Raw genomic sequence first — 20,851 nt, forward strand, 5'->3', positions numbered from 1 at the left:
TTATCAACTTTATTTGGCGCGACTCACCAAAGTCCCATCGGCAAAATTCCATTTAGGTTTCTACATGGTTTAAGGGACTGAGTTCCACCAACGTCTGCCTACATATTTGCGGCCCTCATTTTCTTGTATATTGGAGGCCATATTTAACCAACATCCTCAAGCATGCATGTAAGTGTCTCCAGCAGATTCTACATCTCCGCCCAGTGTTATGACATCATAGCCACTCCCCACCTGGCATGTTGCTATCTCTGAGGAAGTCCAATTGGGATGCAGTGCATCAAGTGGGAAGTGGCTACAACATCATCATGCTGAGCAGAGCGGTTGGATCCACCATAGACGTATGTGGCTGCTACAGTAGAGGAGGGTATATACCTACATCAGGGGTATGCAACCTCGGCCCTCCAGCTTTGGTGAAACTATAAATCCCATCATGCCTCTGCCTCTAGGAGTCATGTATGTGATTGTCAGGGTCTTGAAATGTCCCATGGGACTTGTAGTTTCACCACAGCTGGAGGGCCAATGTTGCCTACCCCTGACCTACATGCACACCTGTTGATGTTGATTACACGTGAGTGGCTATACTTATACATTTTTCCTTAAATAAAATATCTGCAGTAAGCACTATGGGGTTTGTTTATATTTCTCTATGAGCTATACCAATACAAGTGTCATTTCACCTGCTTATTTTAAATGAGCTGTTTTTGACCTCTTATTATCCTTAACCACCATAGAAGGCGAAAGCGCATCTGAAGAGCACAGGGTGTTGGTGAGCTGTGCACAGTATATCTACATTTGAAATTTTATGGCGAAGTGATTGTTTCTTCACATTTGATCAAAGACTTTTGGTTTTGGAAAAATCTACACTTTGTGGACTTGACAGAGTTGGTTAATATTAGTATTCACGGACACCAGTATTTATATTTTGTTTTTATGCACGTATATATTTTTGCTTACATACGCATATATTTTTTGCACACATATATGTATGCTTTCGGCATATGTTTGGTCTTATAGCTAGATAGAAAGTGAAAATATTATCATGCATTATATTGATTTGTGAGGACACTTATCTATTATTATATTAAAGGCTAATTTTTGAGGAGTAAGGCCTAACATCCTATATTCTCATTAGACCTTGTATTTTGGAGCCAGTCCTGGTTAGGTTGAGTATTCAATGATGCCCAGCCTCCACTGTTTAGCCCACTCTTGTTCAGGGACAATGGTTGCAATGTTCATACACTGTTTAAATGTCATCAAGCCAATTTAATTTTAGGTGCAATGTCTCACAAATGCATAAATTACATGTCAATGAAAATGGCACATTTGACAAAATATCACTGAGCACATTCCCAGATGCATTAAGACTCCCCTGTCACATTAACCCTTCTCATTTCACAGTGCTCACAAACCACTCTCTATGTAGCTGATCAGCTTGTTGTATGACTCATGCACAACAGGTGGGAGACAAGATGGAGGAAAGAAGGTTCAGCTGATGGCATGCAATGAGATGGCAAATATCACAACTCCACAAGAAAAGCAGGCAAAGAAACCCACTCTGGTATTTGTGGCAAGGCCTAAATATGAAAATAGTATTGGAAAACCTACAGCAACCTTTTTGTGTTAAGAGCATCAGATGAGAGAGAATTTTTTTAGTAATGGAATTCCTCATTGAGAACGGGTTCGCAGAAAAACCGTGAGCTGCGCTTGGCTGTTCGAGCGGTAAATGGCACTGTCTTCAGCACTGCATGGGAAATAACGGCCAAACAAGACAAACACAACTGATTAAGAAGCTAAGATCTACTGCATTAGTACACTGGTTAGTGCTCTGCTGAGGCAATGGGTTTTACAATGCTTCATAAACAAGGCCGGCTTTTGTAAGCCCAGAAGGTCAAAGATTTGTAGAGATTAATTAGAGCAAGCAGCATATCATGTAGACACTAGCAGTTAATGAAAATACAAATAGTCACAATGGTACTGGAATAACAGTATTTTCTAGCAAAGTTGAAAACTCAGAATCCCAAGAGCTGTTGAGAGCCTGCCTCAGAGATCAAATTTTGAAATACTCAGAGGGTACAAAGAGCAATGATTATAAAGTGTGGTCACCCATTTCAACCAAGCAGATTTCGGATAGATCTATTCCGTACTGCACCGTGCACATTGTTTTTTACATATAAACCCAAGACTATAGCTGGAAAGTCAAATTTCAGTCACCTTTCCCAACGTTCCTATTTGGTAGAAATAGATCAAAATTCTGGGGCCTGAACCAAGGATTCACCAATATATGGCTAGGATGGGACTTGACATCCCATCCTTTGGATTGAAAGTATATTTCCATGGAAAGCGCCAAATACACTAATTAAGTTTAAACCTACAGTATATGTTTACTGTTTAACCTGTGAAAGCTTAGTTGCCAAAGTTTGCCAAAGCTGGGAGGGCAATTTCCAACAATAGGAAAAAACTGGTTGCCCTTGGCAGGCTTCCCTTGAGTTGTGACTTGTGTGCTCCTCCCTGCCTAGTGGGATGTTATGTGGGCCTGACCATTAAGCGCTAATGTAATATTGAGCTTTTCACTGTCTGTATTGCCATGCAGCAACCAACTTAAAACAAACATTCATTCTCCTTCTGTAATCTTATGTCGGACATAGACAGTTTGAATCTCAGCCGGTTCAGCAGGGACCAAACGTAATTCAAACCATCTATGGGCAGGCTGATTGTACCCAAGTCGATCCATCGACAGACTTGGGTGCAACCAGCATGGCTGATTTTTCATACGATTATTACCAGCGGCTAAAGTTGCTAGCAAAAATCACTGTGTGTTCTCATGGCAGGGACAGCTCCCCATGCGCCACCCCCTTCCCCATCGGGAGTATACAATACAATAGCTCTGGGCAAGAGATTTCCCCATCAACACTGACGGTGTGGATGGGGAAATCTGGAGATTTTCTTTCCTTCAACACCATCTAAGGCCAGCTTTACAGTGGAGGTCAAAAAACAAATTGGTTGCTGTTAGGTTACACAGACAGTTTCTGAGGCCTGGTGTATCTTCAAATTACATTTTTGGAAGCACTTCAGATCTTCTAAAAAGGACAGTTTTATTGCTTTCTACTGAGAGATTTAACCACTTGCTAGCAGTCACTTCACTAGCCTAGAGCTATACAAGAGTTTTTTAGTAGTTCAATCATTCTACCAAAACTGCTAGCCCCTCATTACTAAAAGTGGAAACTGGTTGCAAAGCAAAAGGAGTAAATCAGTAGTCATCAACTCCTGTCCTCAGGGGCCACTAACAGGCCAGGTTTGCAAGATAACTGAAATACATCACAGGTGATATCATTTGCTGCTCAGTGATTGTAGTATTCTAGTCTGCATCTCCCCAAGGTAATACATAAAACCTGGCCCGTTAGTGGGCCCTGAGGGCAGGGTTGATGACCACTGGAGTAAATAACTTCCAATTGTGTAAGCTACACAAATTGCAGGTAGCTGCAATCAGTCTTACATGATCACACAATGCTCCAATCATGTTGATGACTGGTACTGGAAAGTGGTTACATCTCTAAGAAGTAAGGGATTAAAGCTGCCCATGTAGCTTAGCCCTTTGGAGTGTATGCCAGTACTGGGAAAAACATGGAAGCTACCAGCGCTGACCTCCTAAAGCTAGCTGTCTCTGGCCTGGCTTACATACTTTGAGTCACTGACCTGAAACAAGCATAAATCCTTGTTCTAAGTCAGCAATGCAAAAGTACTGAATGCCTTCGGATCAGCATGGAAGTCAGACGACTAGCACTTTTAGAAGGAGACAGCAATGATGGCGATCTACATGTTCTCTCAGTATAGGTTCATTTAAAGAAATGTCCATGTTCAGGAGTCCTTTATATCCTATAATGGCTCCTACTGAGAGGCCTGCAGAAGCAGTTCGAGCACAAAATTCTTTTACTTTACATTCTAATGATGAGGCTCTGGTCCATACAAAATAAAAGGCATTGTAGTAGGCGCTTTTACATGTTGCACCCAGAAATTTTAAAGTCAACTACAGAAATAAGGAAGCTGCCATAGTGTTTTTAAAGGTACAGGGTCTGGTCTGAAATCCTATTCCTGGCTTCACTGCCTAGTGAGTCACTGACCCGGAAAAAAGGAAGTAGCCATTGAAGTCTGAGCTTTTACCCTGCATTTATCTTTCAGGTCAGTGATTCATTAGATAGAGATTAAGATAGTGAATAAAATAATCTAGCAGTGGCAGCTCTCATATTTTAGCTCCACTTAAAGAAAACAGTTGCAATAAATAGAAGGTTCCAGTACACACTTACCTGTTACATGCTGCCTTCAAGAGCTCTCTTAACATGTTCCTGAACTGCCAAAGCAAATACTGAATAATGATAGTCAGAGAATAGGCACGCTCCTGCCTCATACCATGTCACAATGACTGGGTCTCTTGATAAGACAATTAAAGTCTTGGCAGTGCATTTCTGGATGTAAGTGGGTGTCTATGCATTGACTTTTTGGAAGTCAGTATCTGTATAGCAGCTCAGGAGGCCCTTTTCTATGCTATTATGTAACAGGAAGGAAAATACTGGTAATTACTCTTTTATGCAAATATTGCTTTAAAACTACTGTAATTTCTGTTTTAAATAAACATTTGTATTAAGTGCAGGATTACTTATAATGCCCTCACGGGTTTGGCATTATAAACCAGAGGAATCAGAGGAGTATACCAAATAAACAAAGTGCTAGGCACTGTCAAGGTACCCATACTCAGGAATGCCTGTGTGACTTTTTATTTGAGTGATATACTTTTACACTGAAGAGACTGGTGTTGGTCATGCTCAAAAGCAGTGAGATGAAACATCCCTTCAGATCTCCTTTTAAAATTCTTGCATGTCCACACTGAGCTGTTGTACTTTGTCAGGAGACAGATCCATATCTTGGTTAACCATTATATGAAGCTGCCTTTTTTGCTTACATATGGTTTTAACTCTGCAGACCCTTTTTCAGACCCATGGGTGGAGAAATGGGGGGGTAGAGATAGAGTTTCACCACTATGCAATGTGCAGGGATGGATTTACCATTAGGCACAGTAGAAGTAGACCTGTGCCTAAAGGTCGCAGAGGCAAAGAGTCAGCTTTTCTCAGTTTAATTATTGACCACTATTTTGTTCTATCATGAGTAAAACTACAAAAACTTCATATAAACTTTACATGTTTTTATGATATTCCAAGCCAAGTTTGCCATTAAAATATGAAAATGTTCTGTGTATAAGAGGTGATCATAGCAAAAGGTATATTGCTTTGACACATACATTGATTTAACCCGATGATAAAGTCCTATGTGTTTGGCTGACTCACCAATGTGGAATGGCATTTCCTGAGTGCAAATGGGTACCTTTACAGCTCCTTGCTAAAGCTTTTCATGAGACATATAAACAGATGACAGTCCACTGAGAAAACGTTCTGTTAGCGTAAATCATAGAGAAGCAAGATTCAGTTATCCTCCAGAGTGATTGGAGGAGAGAGCAGGGCTTGGGCATACACAAATCCAGTGCCTCTACTTAGACATCTACAAGATTGCATGTTATTGGCTACAGTGCTGAGAAGTTCCACAACCTGCAGTTGTCTATGTACTAAAAAGCAATAAGCTGGCTTTTATCCTAACAAGCTCCACTGGACTAGTAAAAGAATATAAATCAGAGCAGTACCTGATAAGAACCCCGGGTATTTGGTAATAGCTGACGCATGAAACATCATACAGTGAAATTGTTGGTAATTGACATAGCAAATCATCAGACTTATTTAACAGAATAAATAAAATGCAAAGTGTAGTATCTCAAAGCAACCAAACAGAATTCATATTTTACTAGCGCATTTACAGTAAGTCAAAATCTGATTGGCTGCTCTAGGATGCTGCACTTTCTCTGCTCTCCACCCATATGGTATGCTAAATCCCAACTCCAGCCAAAACATTTTTTTGTTTTGAATAAAGAGTGGATAGGATAGAACCATTCAAAAAGAACAGGGGGGCGCACCGACCTTGTGCATTACCAAGGATAAAATTAATTTGTAAAATAACAAGAAATATACTCACAAACGTGTTTAAAAATAAGGCTTATCAATGCTCCAGCAATAGCGAACAGCATCTCTAAACGCCTACAGCCTGGACCAGATGTTTGGAGGACCCAGATGGTATCACAGGCAGCTTACGCATTACGAGGGTGAGCCCTCTTCCTCAGAGCCATAGCGCTGGTGGTTTGACCTCCTCTACTGTCCCCTTTTAAGTACCTACAGTCACATGCATGAGTGAACGCCCATCAGGGCCTGCCACACCTACACAAGTAGGCTCCACCTACCATATCCATCCATCACATGAAGCAGACAACGTGCTGCTATCACCATCCCAACACCATACTATCCACAACCACTCCCACCATGCGGAGCCATCCATCATGATACCCTCTCCCCCACACAGGGCCTGACATCTTACGTATCTTGTGCACAACCAACCATCTACACATACTCTACCAGAATTATATTGCCATATATTTATTAATTTGTTAATTTATTTGATTAAATACAAAGGGAGTGCACCTACCACACTCAAAATGTTGCAGTCAGTGTGGCCTCCCTTCTGATGTTTATCCTGGCTGTATTGTAAAAGAGGCTGGGGGACACTAGGGGGGAGACAGGAAATGCTGGGGGGAGGTTTCCGAGAGAAAAATCTATTCCACCCCAGCCACTGTGGAATAGAGCCATCGCTATGGCTCTGATGAAGAGGGCTTGCCCTCGTAATGCGTAAGCCCTTTGCGATGCCATCTGGGTCTTCCAAACATCTGGTCCAGGCTGTAGGCGTTTAGAGATGCTGTTCGTTATTGCTGGAGCATTGATAAGCCCTATTTTTAAACACGTTTGTGAGTATATTTCTTGTTATTTTACGAATACATTTTATCCTTGGTAATGCACAAGGTTGGTGTGCCCCCCTGTTCTTTTTGTATGTTTCAGTTATAAAGGATACCCATTATTCTGAAGAGGGCAGCAAGACGAGCGACATTCCTTTGACTTTGCTAGGGACTGGCTACGCCACTTACTTAGCTGTGGCCAATCACAGCTAAGCCCAACAATAAATACTGAATGCATTTGTTTCATTCAGTAAAAATGGTTGTTTATACCGGTGAAACTCACTGATATAAGCCATCATAATGTGTAAAAAAAAAAATCGCTTCACCAGCGTAGTACAATGTTATTATGGTAACACTGTATTGCTCTTGTCACAGGGGAATGCCCCAATAACAGCCAAGGGCACATGTTCTTTTGGCTCAAATGCTTACCATTTTGATATTTTATGTGTGGAACATCTACAAAACTTTTAGCCTTGAAACCTTTTCTGCTTATTTCTTAACTAATCCTTTACCTGGTTGTGAAGCATGACACTCACACCTGCCACACAAATCAGTGCAAGGCTGGTGTAATCTACCTGTATAGCGCCATCTACCAATATCAACAGTCTGGCTAAAACAACGTTACGTGATTGGTCAGGACATGGAAAAGCCAGGCCAATAGAAAGCAAGAATAGCTCTTACCTGTGATTATATCCTCAATGGCTCCATCTTTGCCTTCATAAACATGTCTATTATCTTTGACTTGTTTCCTCCTCAGCTCTGCTATTAACTCTAGCTGCTGACGTTTAGATTTATGTGAAGGAGACTGCAAGAAAGCAACATAATGGATTATTGTAAACAATGGACCCCATGCCGAAAATTGTAGCAAGCAAATGTTTGCACGAAGAAACTTAGTGTATGCAAACCCAAAATGTTTTTTAATTATCTTAAAGGGATTCTCGGGTCCACCACCGATGCTCCAGGGCCTCTCCTCTCTGTCTCTGTCCAGTGCCCCCATTGGAAACTGCTTTCCATAGGGACACTCATGAGTGCTCGCTCCCGAGCCCTGCTGCTGCCTCCATTGACACCCCCGCCCCCTACTCCAATGGCTCCCGGTGCCCCAGCAAAGCTAGCGAGATCCAGAAGTGAGTGGAGAGAAGAGCTGCAGACGTGCACAGTGCTGGATCAAATGAGGGCCCAGGTAAGTGAAAGGGGGGGTACTAATACCTAAACATTTTTTACCTTAATGCCAGTAATACATTAACCCAATCATGCCGACCTAACACATATACACGGCCTCACTGCATTGGTCTTTTTTACATGGGGTCACATATATGTGATTCTTCCTTTGTGCTGGGAGTTGTGATGGTACAGTATGTACGGTTTTACTAACACATGTCAAAATTGCAAAATTGTGCTTAGGCATTTATATTTGTTTTACCCTTAGGTTTGAAGGGGTTAAGGTAAAAAATGTTTAGGCTTTAGAACCACGTTATTTAGGAAATTATATATAAACCACTGTTATTTATTATTATTATTATTATTTCCTTTCACATCCTGCCCATTAAACACAACAGGAAGTGAAAAGAAATGTCTCCAAAGTGAGGCAAATCCCAGTTAGACACCTGTCACTGGGATAGGTGTCCCTCTTGGAAGACTTCTCTATTCCTACTCTGGTAACAACTCCAAATGTTAGATTTCCCATCACTTTCTGTATTGGTGACCATGGTCATAGGGACAAGCAGAGAGGGTGAATCTCCCCAGAGGAGACACAGACTGCAATAAAAATCTATTAGTAGTTTTAAGGCCTCATTCATATGGGACGATTACATCCATGCCCCATGCAGGTGTTTTGTGCATCCCTGTGCAGGCAGTCCCATTCATGTGTATTGGGACCCAGCAGCTGCACAGATAAAGTGGCTGCTTCCAATGTAATATCCATTCAGGTGCAGGCGCACGGCACTGAACGCACCCAGGGTGAGGTCGGGGACATGAATCAGCACCCATACGTTTCTCATATTGGGACACATGCAAAGAACACCTGTGGGTAAACATAGCCCTGCAAGGGGCATGGATATAATCACCCCATATGAACAAGGCCTTACCCTGCATTGTGCTATTCAACATTATAAAAAAAAGTTTTAGGTGCAGGTTAAAGTCGTACTCTGTATTTTGCAAGTATATTGTGTTTGTTAATGCAACATCTTGACATTTTATCCAGGGTAAATAATATGAAGGTGGCAGCTCGCCGCTGGAAGGGCTTCGTTCTAAGGATGCATACTGGCACATTACGGCTTTATTTAGCAGATTTAAAAAAAAAAAATAGTTGGCAGTTTACTACCGCTTTAAATTCAAAGCTGTTTCAGGTGAACAATAAAACAAACACAGTTTTTCTAGCTGATTAATAGAGTGGAACCTTTTGATCTTGTTGGTCCATCATGGCTTCTTGTTCTAAGAGTTTCTCCATGAGGGCCTGTTCCTGTTTTTTTCTTAGTTCATTCTCCTCATCTGCTAGCTAAGAGACAGAAAACGAAGGAAAATTGAGAATAACCTGCCATAAGTAGAATTTTAACACATGAAAACCTGTCCAATAATCATACTGTACTGATTGAAACATGCAAAAAAAACAATAATTTCAATTACAATTCCTTCACCACCTCTAATTGCCATACTGACTGGGCTAGTAGACATTAAAGCTGATTTTCTGATAAATATAAAAGCCACAAATTAATTAAAACATTCTCTTATTCCTATTATTCCTAATGCGAGCAGTGTAGGGCTCCTTTCACACATGCTTGTCTTTTTGACAGACTCTGCTTGCTCAGCAGGTATTGATCCATTGATTCCCGCTGAGGAAGATCTGCGCCCCCCCCCCCCCCGCCCCAAAGCACCGTGTTTCAGTGTTGATGAGGACAAGGGCCTCTTCCCGACAACCTTGGCCGGTGGTTGTCGGGGTCTGCGGGAGGGGAGCTTATCAGAATTTGGAAGCTCCTTTAACAAGGCCCCCCCCCACCCTATGTGAATGAGTATGGGGTACATTGTACCCCTGAAAGACAAAAACAGAACATTCCAAAGCTCAACTCACCAACCAGTCTGCTACCTGACCAAATTAACCTGTCCAACAATCTGCGTTAAAAACAGGGGTTTAGTAAGCAAGCATCTGCAAACTAAACCCCTGTTTTTAATGCAGACTGTTGGACAGGTTAATTTTGTCAGTTGGCAGACTGGTTGGTGAGTTGAGTTATGGAATGTTCTGTTTTTGTCTTTCATGTGATAGCCCTTCCATGTACTCCTTGCTGTGAAGGCCAGTTATAGGTGGGGGCAGGGGTCATTTATTTGTTACATTGTACCCTTACCCATTCACCTAAAAGAGTGTCAAAAATAAAAACAGTACACTTTTGTGAAAGTGATTTATTAAATCAGCTCCGATTTCTTTTCCCTCTCCGGCCCTTTTCCATCCTCCAGAGATGTCTTCTCCCTCTGCCGGTTCTTCTCCCCTCTCCGGTTTTTCTCCTCTCTGCTCTGTCTTCTCCCTCTTCTGCTGGGTCTCCTCTCTCCGCTGATGTCTTCTTCTGCCGGGTCTCCTCTCTGCGCTGGCAGAGGTAGAAGACAGCGGAGAGAAGAGACTCAGCAGAAGAGGGAGAAGACAGAGCAGAGAGGAGGAGAACCGGAGAGAGGAGAAGAACCAGCAGAGGGAGAAGACATCTCAGGAAGAGGGAGAAGAGCCAGAGAGGGGAGAAGAAATTGGAAGAGACGCCGGAGCTGATTAATAAATTACTTTGTCAAAAACCTGTGTACTGTTTTTATTTTTGACATTCACATAGGGTGGGGGCTGGGATCTGGGGGCCCCTTGTTAAAGGGGGCTTCCAGATTGCAATAATCCCCCCACCCGCAGACCTCGACAACCATCCACATCAATATGGGGACAAGGTGCTTTGGGGTGGGGGGGAGCGCAGGGCCCCCCCTGCCCCAAAGCACCCACACTACCATTTTGAGGGCATGTGACTTGGTATGGTTTAGGAGAGGGGGGGGGAGGCGCTCCCTCGTCCCCACCCCCTTTCCTGACCTGCCGGGCTGCGTGCTCGGATAAGGGTCTGGTATGGATTTGGGGGGGACCCCACCCCGTTTTTTTTGCGTGAAGGTTCCCCTTAAAGTCCATACCAGACTGAAGGGCCTGGTATGGTCTTGGAGGGAGAGCCCCGTGCCTTTTTTTTTTAATTTGGCGGGGAGATCCCCTTCAAGATCCTCAGAGCACAAGTCACATGCCAAAGTCGGATCAGTTAAGACGATGATCCGACTTTGATCAGACTTCAATGATATTTAATGGGCTGAAGTAGGATTAAAGTTGGACCAAAGTAGTGCAGGAACCTTTTTCAAAGTCGGACCGACTTCTGTTGGACCAGTTAAGACATCTCTCATAGGGAACCATTGATTTGCACACATCACGCGACATGAGCTTCCAATGTCAGAGCGTTTGTCATACAAGTGTGAACCCAGCCTAATAGCAGAAAGTAAAAAAACGTTGTTTTTTTTTTTTTTCAAAATTGTCGCCCTTTTTTTTGTTTGTAGTGCAAAATATAAAAAAAATGCAGAGGTGATCAAATACTACCAAAAGAAAGCTCTATTTGTGGGAAAAAAAGGATGAATATTTTATTCACCTCACCAGCCAAAAACCCCGTAAGAGGCTGGGGAGAGGATAACAGTGGCCAGCGAGGGATGTGACCACCGCATCTCTGGAAGGTGGAGGTGAATATTTCCGAGGTTTAGTTTTACCTAAAAATACACCGCAAATATGACAAAGGCAAAAAAATGTGAAACAGGGCTAAAAAGCTGACAGAAGAGCTGACGCTTATTCTCTTCATGTTGGTTGATCCTGTAAGACAATGAAAATCTTCTGACCTTGTAGGCTTTCACGAATCGGACGAAAACAGGGAAGAATACAGATGGAGGAGTGGTTTTAGGATTTTCACCAAAATATTTCACTACTTCATCAAAGGCATCCTGCAAAACAACAGGAAATGTTCATTATTTATCTCAGCAAAGCCTTATCACATTACATTGTTTCCATTAATCATCTGCTAATAATGCTTGAGGAGCTTTCTATCTGCAAACACAGTATGGAATAATGAAGGAAAAAAATTGATTGAATGACGTGGGAAGCAGCTTTTTATTTCCAGTGTAAAGTAAAAACAACATTTATGATATATAACATGAAAGAGAAGAATATTAAATGAGTAATAATGGCAAAAAAAGCAGTACTACAGAGTCAAACGCATATACCTATACACTTTGTATTACTTCTGTCCCTTTATATCAATGATTCATTATATTTTTCAGGTGTGATTTTGGGTCTTTGGCTCTCATCTGCCGTCCTTTTATCTTTTTATTTGGTTTTCTATTCCCCAGCTATCATACTGACGCAGCTGCCTGCTGTATGTCTATAGATAACAGCTGCTGTGACAGTTTGCACTTAAGGCCCGTACACACGATCAGAAAATTGGACGAAAAATACCGCTTTCAAAGCGATCGTTCGATAATCTGATCGTTAGTACAGAGCTTTCGAGAGCCGATCACGACAGTTCATCCGATATTATCCGAAGGAACAAACAAGAGTTTGTTTCTCGTACAATACCAGATTGTACGATTTTTGTTTAATATGTACAGTCTTCGTCCTTAATTACAATACAAATACAATACATGACATCACATCTGAAATTTTATTCTGTTGTACAAGAATTTTCGTAACTTTTGTAAACTCTTCAGTTTCGATATGGAAACTAGCATGCAAAAAAACCCCAAAAAACTGTACTGTCATTCGTCCGATAATCTCTTTGCATGTACGAGGCATTAGATGGACTGCACCCTCCTGTGATACAGGAATTGTTGGAGACACTCTGGCATTCATTCACTAAAGGAGTAGAACAGGTTCACTTTGCAAAATAATTTTTACTTAGCTCAGTGAATGTAGTGAAAATTCATTTTGGAAAAAATACCCAATCATGTGCAAGGAGAAGTAAAAAAAAAAAAAAAACAGGATTTTTGATTGAACAAGATTGGATGTTGGATGTCAACGAATTCACCTCATTCACTAAGCTAAGTGAAAATTCCTTTGCAAGTGGACATGCTCTACTCCTTTAGTAAACCAATTTCAGTTTGGGAAATCTTATCTGCCACTACATGACATAGATTAGGAAAATGAATGACAAGAGTAAACATTACAGGTACCACCCACACATGGTAGAATTCATTATTAGAAAACAAGTATAAGAAATCAGCAGGTTATTCAACCCACCAAATTCCACCAATAATTGAAATGTTAATTTGGGTGGAATGACCATTAAACTATAACAGGGGCCCAGAATTTACCTCCTCTGCATGCAGAGTGCAGTATACAGTGTTCTAGATCAAGGGTCTCCAAACTGAGGCCCATGGACTGGATGTGGCCCTTTGCTAGCCTTTATCTGGCCCCTAGGGCACTATTCCTTCCAATGATATGAAGCACTATTCCTCCCACTGAGACCAGCAATGGGACACTATTTCTTCCACGGATACCAATGATGGGCTACTATACTGTACCTCCTACTAATGAGTACCAACCTTGAGACCATGTTTATTCTCACTGATGCTGGGCCTGGGACATGTTCTACCCCCCATTGCCTTGAAGTTTAGAGTACAGTAAACTGGCCCTTTGTTTAGAAAGTCTGGAGACTCCTGTTCTAGATAATTCAGACAGAGGCATCAGGTAGTTTAAAAAAAGAAGTAAAAGATCTGGGGTTTAGGCATCTTTCAGATATCAAATATCTCCTAAAAGAAGGAAAAACATGTCATTTGGTACTGACTTACTTGAGAGATTTTGGCATCATCCTGCAGCTTCTTCAGCCTCCCTTCATTGCTCTGTATAAATTCTTTGAGCATTATGTTGTGATCGTGCATGGTGTACTCTCGTTTTGTCAGATCCATCCCTCGATGAAGTTCTTTCACATCCAATAGGACATTTTCAAGGGAGACTGCAAAACAATACTCACGGTTCACTGGGAATTTGTGAAACATTGGAATATAAATGCAATACCTTCTAAGGCCATGTGAAGGAGCTCACACTGCACAGAAAAACTATATAACAATAAAAGTCCAGTACAAGTAAATAAAAAAAATGGTATCAGGACTTGGGGAAACCATGCACAGGTAAAAACCAACATTCAGCTCAGATTATTTTGCACGTTTTTGAATGTGTGTGCGCAAGAATCTGGCCATGAAGACCAGATGGTCAGTCAGACCATGCGACTACATGTATAGCTTTATGCTATAATGTACATGCCCATTAAAACAGAGGAAAATAATTCAAACAGATCATCTAATAGCACAAGACTTACATTTAAAAAAAGCTAAACTTCAGCAAATATTGAAATGACACACACAAGGCGTGAACAAAGAGGAGACTAATACAAGGGATCTATTTTACTTCCCAAATCTCTATCCATTCAGTCCTGAGATATACAGTACATACTCCCATTACAGAGCATTGCTGAGAGGAGGACATCACTAACTTCGTTACAGTTAAGCAATACAGTGGTGTCAACTCTTCACTCTCAGCCTGCTGGACACTGAAGGAACAGAAGCAGAGCAATAAGGTCATCCCTTTGCTCTCTCCTTCTCTCAGCTTGCTTCTTTCCTGCATTTACATACAGCTCTCATGATTTGCTCCTAGAACTGCTCCCCTTCCCTCTTTTCCAGCCTGAGCTCTGCTGTCAGGGACTGTGAGAGGATTCTATCAAGTCAAATTTGGGTACTTACACTGCTTGTATGAAAAGTTATTTGATGATCTACTAATTAATATATAGCTCCATTAGAAGAGAAGTGTGGAATCTGAAAAAAAAAACATTTATACTCACCTAGATGGCTGCAACACTGATCCGAGCTGCAGCTGTCTCCCGCCGGCTCTACACTAAAAACTGAGAAAACACCACTGATCGTTCAGTTCTCGGGTCCATTCTGAGCACACAGCGGTGACTGTCAATCACTGCTAACTGCTCTGCCCCTCCAGTGCTCACTGGAGTGCCAGGCAGGGGCAGAGGGCGGGATTGGCCAGCTCTTAGCGGTGCACTGAGAGGCTGAGCCAGCTGCCGGTCAGGCATCGGGGCAGATCTCCGTATTATTGTCGGGATGTCAGCTTTGTGACGTCAGATGACAGTGGACTGTAGCCCACTGTCCATTGAATCTGGGTCACAGGAGTGCAAAACTATGTGCACTCTTGTGACGCACAGGAGAAGTAGTGCCAAAAGAACTTCTTCTTTAATTTATGTATTTAACACCTGCCTGGACTTCAGCTTTAAAACTATTTTATTCTTCTCTAAAAAAACTTTGGTGAATGATTTGTTTTTTATTTTTATATGCTTTTTAATTGACAAGTTTAAATATTAAATGTTTTTTAAAGTTTCAGCATGAGATAATACTACAGTGGCACAGAAGTCACAGAATAAGATATCCACATTTAGGTAATAGTGCAGAGGTGGGAGTACAATGATCATGTCATAAGTGAAAATGCTTCAACATACCACATCAGTGTTTGTAGATATAAACAAGATGAGGAAAAAAGAAAAAGCAAAAGAGGGCAAAATTGTGTGATGTGAAAATCTGAAGGTGACTTCTCACAACAAACTGAATATGGCCTGTGTGGATACAAAGGGATAGCGAAGGAAAAAGATGCGAAAGAGAAAGAAAATTAGAAAAAGAAAAGAGGGGTACAAGATAAGAGAAATAAGATGTGGAAATTGGGTGATATGCACTAAGTTTATTTCAGCAATCCACTCCAGAACTGTAGTTGGGGTTGCCTGGGTATCAGTGGCGGCCCTTCCCTAACGGGCGCCGCCCCCCTATCCATGCGTCCTGCCCCTAATCTACATGCAGGGCACTGGATGCATGGATTCCAATGGGGGGGGGGGGGTTGAAGCATGTGATTAGAGCCAGAGGCTCTAATAGGCTCCAAAACAGGATGGGCTCGGGGCGCAGAGCACTGCGCTCCAAGCCCACCCAGTTGTGTGACACTAGCAAATGGATATTTGCTAATGTCACACTAATTCTCCTCCCAGCCCGAGACCCTTTTCCTGATTGGCCAAAAAGGGGAAGCTACGCTGGCCACCTGGAGGAGAAGGGAGGAGATGCAAGGAGAGGAGACGCAGGGGAAGCTAGCCGGCCACCTGTCTGTCGCCCGGGGTAAGTGTTGCAGCATGGGGACTGACCGACCTGGGGGTGGGGGGGTGGGCTAGGTGTGGGTGATTTTCGCCACGCACTACACTATAGAGGAGCCACCATCCACCACCTAGTATTGATTAATGGGAGGAGGACCCTTAAAAGAAACAGAGAGCATATAGTAGCCACCAGCTATCCATGCAAAGACCTACAGATGATTTTTCGGAATTATTGATTTTTCCCATGCTGTTACCTTACAGTAGTAAGGTGAGAGGCCACTTCACATAGAGGTGTCACTGCATGGAATGAAGAGACACCTGTTACTTACTTCATAGTTTGCACAGTTAAGATTGGAGCACCACTTTTCACTCCTCACACCTGCATCCCCGGATTATTTTAGAGACATTATATATTTATTGAGATGTTGATGTTTATTACTATGAGCACTGATTGATTTATCATTATTTGTTATACAAGATTTTTATTTGCCCTGGATATAGTTTTTCACAGTTGCATTTTGAAAGCTGTTTTTTGCTTTTTGCACGTATGGTTTCTACTGCCATCTTGTGCACATTTTTAGTATCACTCTCTACTTTATAACCCGTGGCACATAGGTCACACTACAGTCCTATAACAGCACAGCTCCATTCATATTTGGAAGTAGCTTCTTCCCAAAAGTGCCAGACAACCCCATGTTGCCACATTTCTGCCCCTTTCCGGTAGTACCAGACAACCCCTTGCCGTCTCGTTTCAAATTACTGTAATTAAACATTGGGCAAAAAAGTGCATATAAGAACGTAAATCACACATCAGCATGTTTGAGCATAATAAAACAACTTATTTATAACATACAGTGAAGCTTCCTTCCCATTTATGGGTATCTTCAGAGTGACAAAGCTTTAATGAGAACCAGCCGAGGATAGTAATCCTATAAATGATCGTACCTGCGGCAGCTTTCTCCACATAGTGGAGCTCATTGAAGAACAGAGCGGCTAGCGAGTACTTTTCCCGTACAACATTGGATATATAGTGCAACAATGTCTGTTTTCTGTCTGTTGACTTGGTGTCCAGAAGCTGTATAAAATAAAACAGATACGATTGATTACAATACATCTAAAACATTTTATACACAAATGTTTTAACGTAGATATGAATCCTAACTGACATTTAATTTGCTAAAGCAGTTCGTAAACAAATGCCTTTTTTCTTCCATAAGACACTGTTTTCACTCTTTTTCATCCTGTTTTGTATCTCAGTCCCTGCTAATGTCCCAATCTCTACCTATGTCCTCAAGCTTCATCCAGCCACTTTCTTTCTACATGAACTCATTCCTGAACTGGTTGCCCGCCATTGCTCTGGACTGGCTTCCTGATAGCGAAAACTGTGGATACTGGCTAAGTAGTGTGTTTCAATAGCAATGTGTGCTGTTCCCTTTAGGGGTGCATGTAAAAGAATAACCGTGGAAATTGGGACAGAGCGACCCCACAACAGGAACCACCTGATAAGGAACCTTTATGTCAGGATCAACAAGTATTTTGGAGTGGGACTTGTTGATGTCACTACTGCGTTGCTCACTGATCTCCTTGCTGGAGAGGAAGCCATACCTGCAGTGCAATGCTCCCCCTGCTTCTGCTTCATTAATTCTTGGCATCTATGCTTTCTGCACCCCCTGCTGCTGCTTGATTTTTCTTTTATCAGTCATCTGATCACCAGTCATCAGGGGAGCAGCTCTGATATGAGGAAGCAAAGTCCAGCATCTATCAAGTCAGTAATGCAGAAAGATCAGCTGCAGGGAGATCACAGGTAAAGCTGGTGTCTATTCCTTTGCCCTTTGTTTTCATATTTAAAGTGGTATTATAGTCTTCTTTTTGACTTGCACCTACAGGTAAGTCTACAATAAGGCTTACCTGTAGGTACAGTAAATACCTCCTAAACTTGAACTGTCGTCGACACATGCGCTCTGAAGGAACGTCATACTCGTGCCAGCCCTTCAGAGCTCCGTGCCGCAATCCGTGACCTCATCGCTGCTCGGCCAATTAGACGGCCCGAGCATGCGGACCCGGAAGGAAGACTGGGTGAAGATGGAAGCCCTGTCAGTGGTGACAGCGCGCCACTGGAGGGTTTTGTTCTAAGGTAAGTATTTCATATTTCATGATGCCTTTACCTTGCAGGGGATGTAAAAAAAAGAAAAAAAAGAAAGTGTGGTTTACTACCACTTTAAGGTACAGCTTTCACAGTTCAAGTTGTCTATAAAGTGTTTATGAACCCGTACATATACCCACTTAAGTGACAAGCCTCAGGTGATACGCAGAGATGAAACATATCCTACATAATTTATACCTGTTTATCTGTAGCACTCTCTTCTCTACAGCCTTCTAAAACACACATATCAAAGGCTATGTCTCAGGTCCAGCAGGAAGGGTGCGGGGACCTGTCATTACACACTGCACAACATGAGAGCAGGGAGGTGAATGTTATCTGAGACCTGAGTAAAGGATATGGACCACACCCCTCTCTACACAGTTCTATAGGGAAAAGCAGAGCTAGGGCTGTCAATCACTTTCTGTGTGCTGGAAGGGGGGGGCAGGGCCTTCTCCCAAATTCCGTGGTGTTGGCATAACCTGTCAGAAGTGATTTATGCAGATTGCAGAGGAATGACAGAGCAGACTGAAATCACACTAAGTGCTTTTGATTTAGGCAAGTGCACACTAGAGGGACATGCTCTGTTCACCTTTTTTAGAGGTTTACAACCACTTTAGGGTCCTAGGAACACTTGTAGTCTCTACCCCTTTGCTAGTTACACTGATGCTAATGTATTATTGGCCTACTTACTTACCAAGTCTAAGCTTTGAAGTTTAAACCCATACACGGCTCCACGTTTACTGCTGTTCATGTAATTCCCAAGGGCCAAGATAATCTGCATAAAAAGGAAACAATTTGTCATATTTCAGCTCAACTCAAAATAGGGCTGACACATAATGTTACTGGTCATATTTCTGTACAAATCCATAACACACCTCTAGTATTTTCTTTAGCTTCTGAGAAGACTTAATGGAGACCGAGGCAGCTATTATTGCATGAAGTTGCTAGAATAAACATAACAAAATAGTAGTTCAGTCAAAAATATAATTTGTAAATTTCAAATGTCAACTCAAATAACTAAATTGTGAACTCATAAAAGCTGGTGCAGAACAATGGAGAGCAGTGACTATTTAACCTTAAGCTACTAAGTACAGTCAGTACTTTAATGATTCAAGGTTAGAAAAACCTGACTCTTTATCTATACCGGTGTTAACATCTGGATGCTTTCGGAGAAGTTTCCAATGAACGCCATGATGGTCATCTTCTGCATCAGACGCTCTATCTTGCTGAACTGCATCATAAAGCGATCTTCGTTCGTCAAGTTCTCCATAGGCTTTTTTTCCCGCTCATAAGTCCGTAAAACCTTCACCTCTGCCTCTGTGGGCATGAACCTCATCAAACATTCCACAAAGTCCACAGGAAGCGTTTTCAGGTCAAACCTAAGCGTGGAGTCAATAAATAAGATATAAGATATAAGGAAATATAATGAGAATACAGGCAGTGATTACATTAATAAATTAAAGTACAGCTATTCTCAAAATGCAAAAATTTCATAGAAATAAAATACCTGCAAGTGCAAAAATTGTATTTACCAAATTAGTGTTTCCTCTTTTCAAAAGTTACTGGTAATCCTGCCAGCCTTCTAGTCTTCCTCCTGGAAAGTGACAATGCTACAGGGCTTGCACTGAATTCACTGCAGTGTTGTCACCCACAGCAGCCATACAAGGCTACTTCACTACATTTAGGTGGGTTATCAGCACAGTCACTGCCAGTGTTGCCAACCTACCAGACTGAAAGTTACTGACACGACACCCAAAATTTACTGGCACAGCCAAGTTTTTACTGGCATTTCCAAAAGTTACAAAATTACAGTTTTAAGTGCAAATGTTAGTATTTTGGCTACAAATAAGTACAATATGCAATTAGCATTATGGTGTAAAGTAGATACTACAGAAAATGTTTAATTTTATTTTCAATATAGTAAGTAAGTGGCTCAGGGACAGGACTCAGGAGGTCAGGAAATTAGAATGGACAGGCACACACACACATGAAATTGAGCAGTGTGCAGCAGCACAGATCACCAACACATCCCCCTCCTGAGTCACAGTGACAGTCTCTCTCCATGGCAGGTGGTCCCTTCAGTCCACTCCAGTCCAAACAGCACTAACAGTCCCACTCTCGGCTTGCCTTGTCTTGAGACTCACCATTTGTTTCATTGTCTGCTGAGTAATTTTAATTCTTCTAATTTTATTTCCTGAAGCTAAATACCCTACACAATACAATTCGTGCAATAGTTAAATCGTTAGATAGCAGAAGTAATAATAATAATAATAATAATTTTCAGGGAAACAAAATAGCTGTTCTTGTGCTCAGATAAAATGCACAATAGTAGCATATACAACCCCTGGCAAAAATTATGGAATCACCAGTCCCTGAGGATGTTCCTTCAGTTGTTTATTGTTGTAGAAAAAAAGAAGATCATAGACATGGCCAAAAACTAAAGGCATTTCAAATGGCAACTTTCCGGCTTTAAGAAACACTAAAAGAAATCAAGAAAAATAACTGTGGTGTCCAGTAACAGTTAGATTTATAGAACAAGCACAGGGAATAAATTATGGAATCACTCAGTTCTGAGGAAAAAATTATGGAATCACCCTGTAAATTTTCAATACAAACACAAACACCTGCATTAGATTAAATCTGCTTGTTAGTATGTAGGTAAAA

At 41.7% G+C, this 20,851-nt stretch overlaps 1 protein-coding gene across 8 annotated transcripts in view; it reads right to left on the reverse strand.

The window, feature by feature from the left end:
* FMNL2 (formin like 2) overlaps nt 1–20,851 on the reverse strand; it is a 342,363-nt gene that overhangs the window by 23,752 nt on the left and 297,760 nt on the right. For 6 of the 8 annotated variants that reach the window (XM_073634147.1, XM_073634145.1, XM_073634151.1 and 3 more), the window contains 8 exons: nt 19,332–19,566; nt 19,063–19,131; nt 18,882–18,962; nt 16,990–17,119; nt 13,703–13,866; nt 11,759–11,860; nt 9,276–9,374; nt 7,562–7,685 (listed from right to left, as the gene is read on the reverse strand). In XM_073634147.1, coding sequence (XP_073490248.1) covers nt 7,562–7,685; nt 9,276–9,374; nt 11,759–11,860; nt 13,703–13,866; nt 16,990–17,119; nt 18,882–18,962; nt 19,063–19,131; nt 19,332–19,566 — 1,004 coding nt within the window. Of the gene's footprint in view, nt 1–1,611; nt 1,742–7,561; nt 7,686–9,275; nt 9,375–11,758; nt 11,861–13,702; nt 13,867–16,989; nt 17,120–18,881; nt 18,963–19,062; nt 19,132–19,331; nt 19,567–20,851 lie in introns of all 8 variants that reach the window. The other 2 variants (XM_073634149.1, XM_073634153.1) reach the window with 1 other exon arrangement.

This window comes from Aquarana catesbeiana, linkage group LG06 (genome assembly GCF_042186555.1).
Source record: "Aquarana catesbeiana isolate 2022-GZ linkage group LG06, ASM4218655v1, whole genome shotgun sequence".
Lineage (NCBI taxonomy): Eukaryota > Metazoa > Chordata > Amphibia > Anura > Ranidae > Aquarana > Aquarana catesbeiana.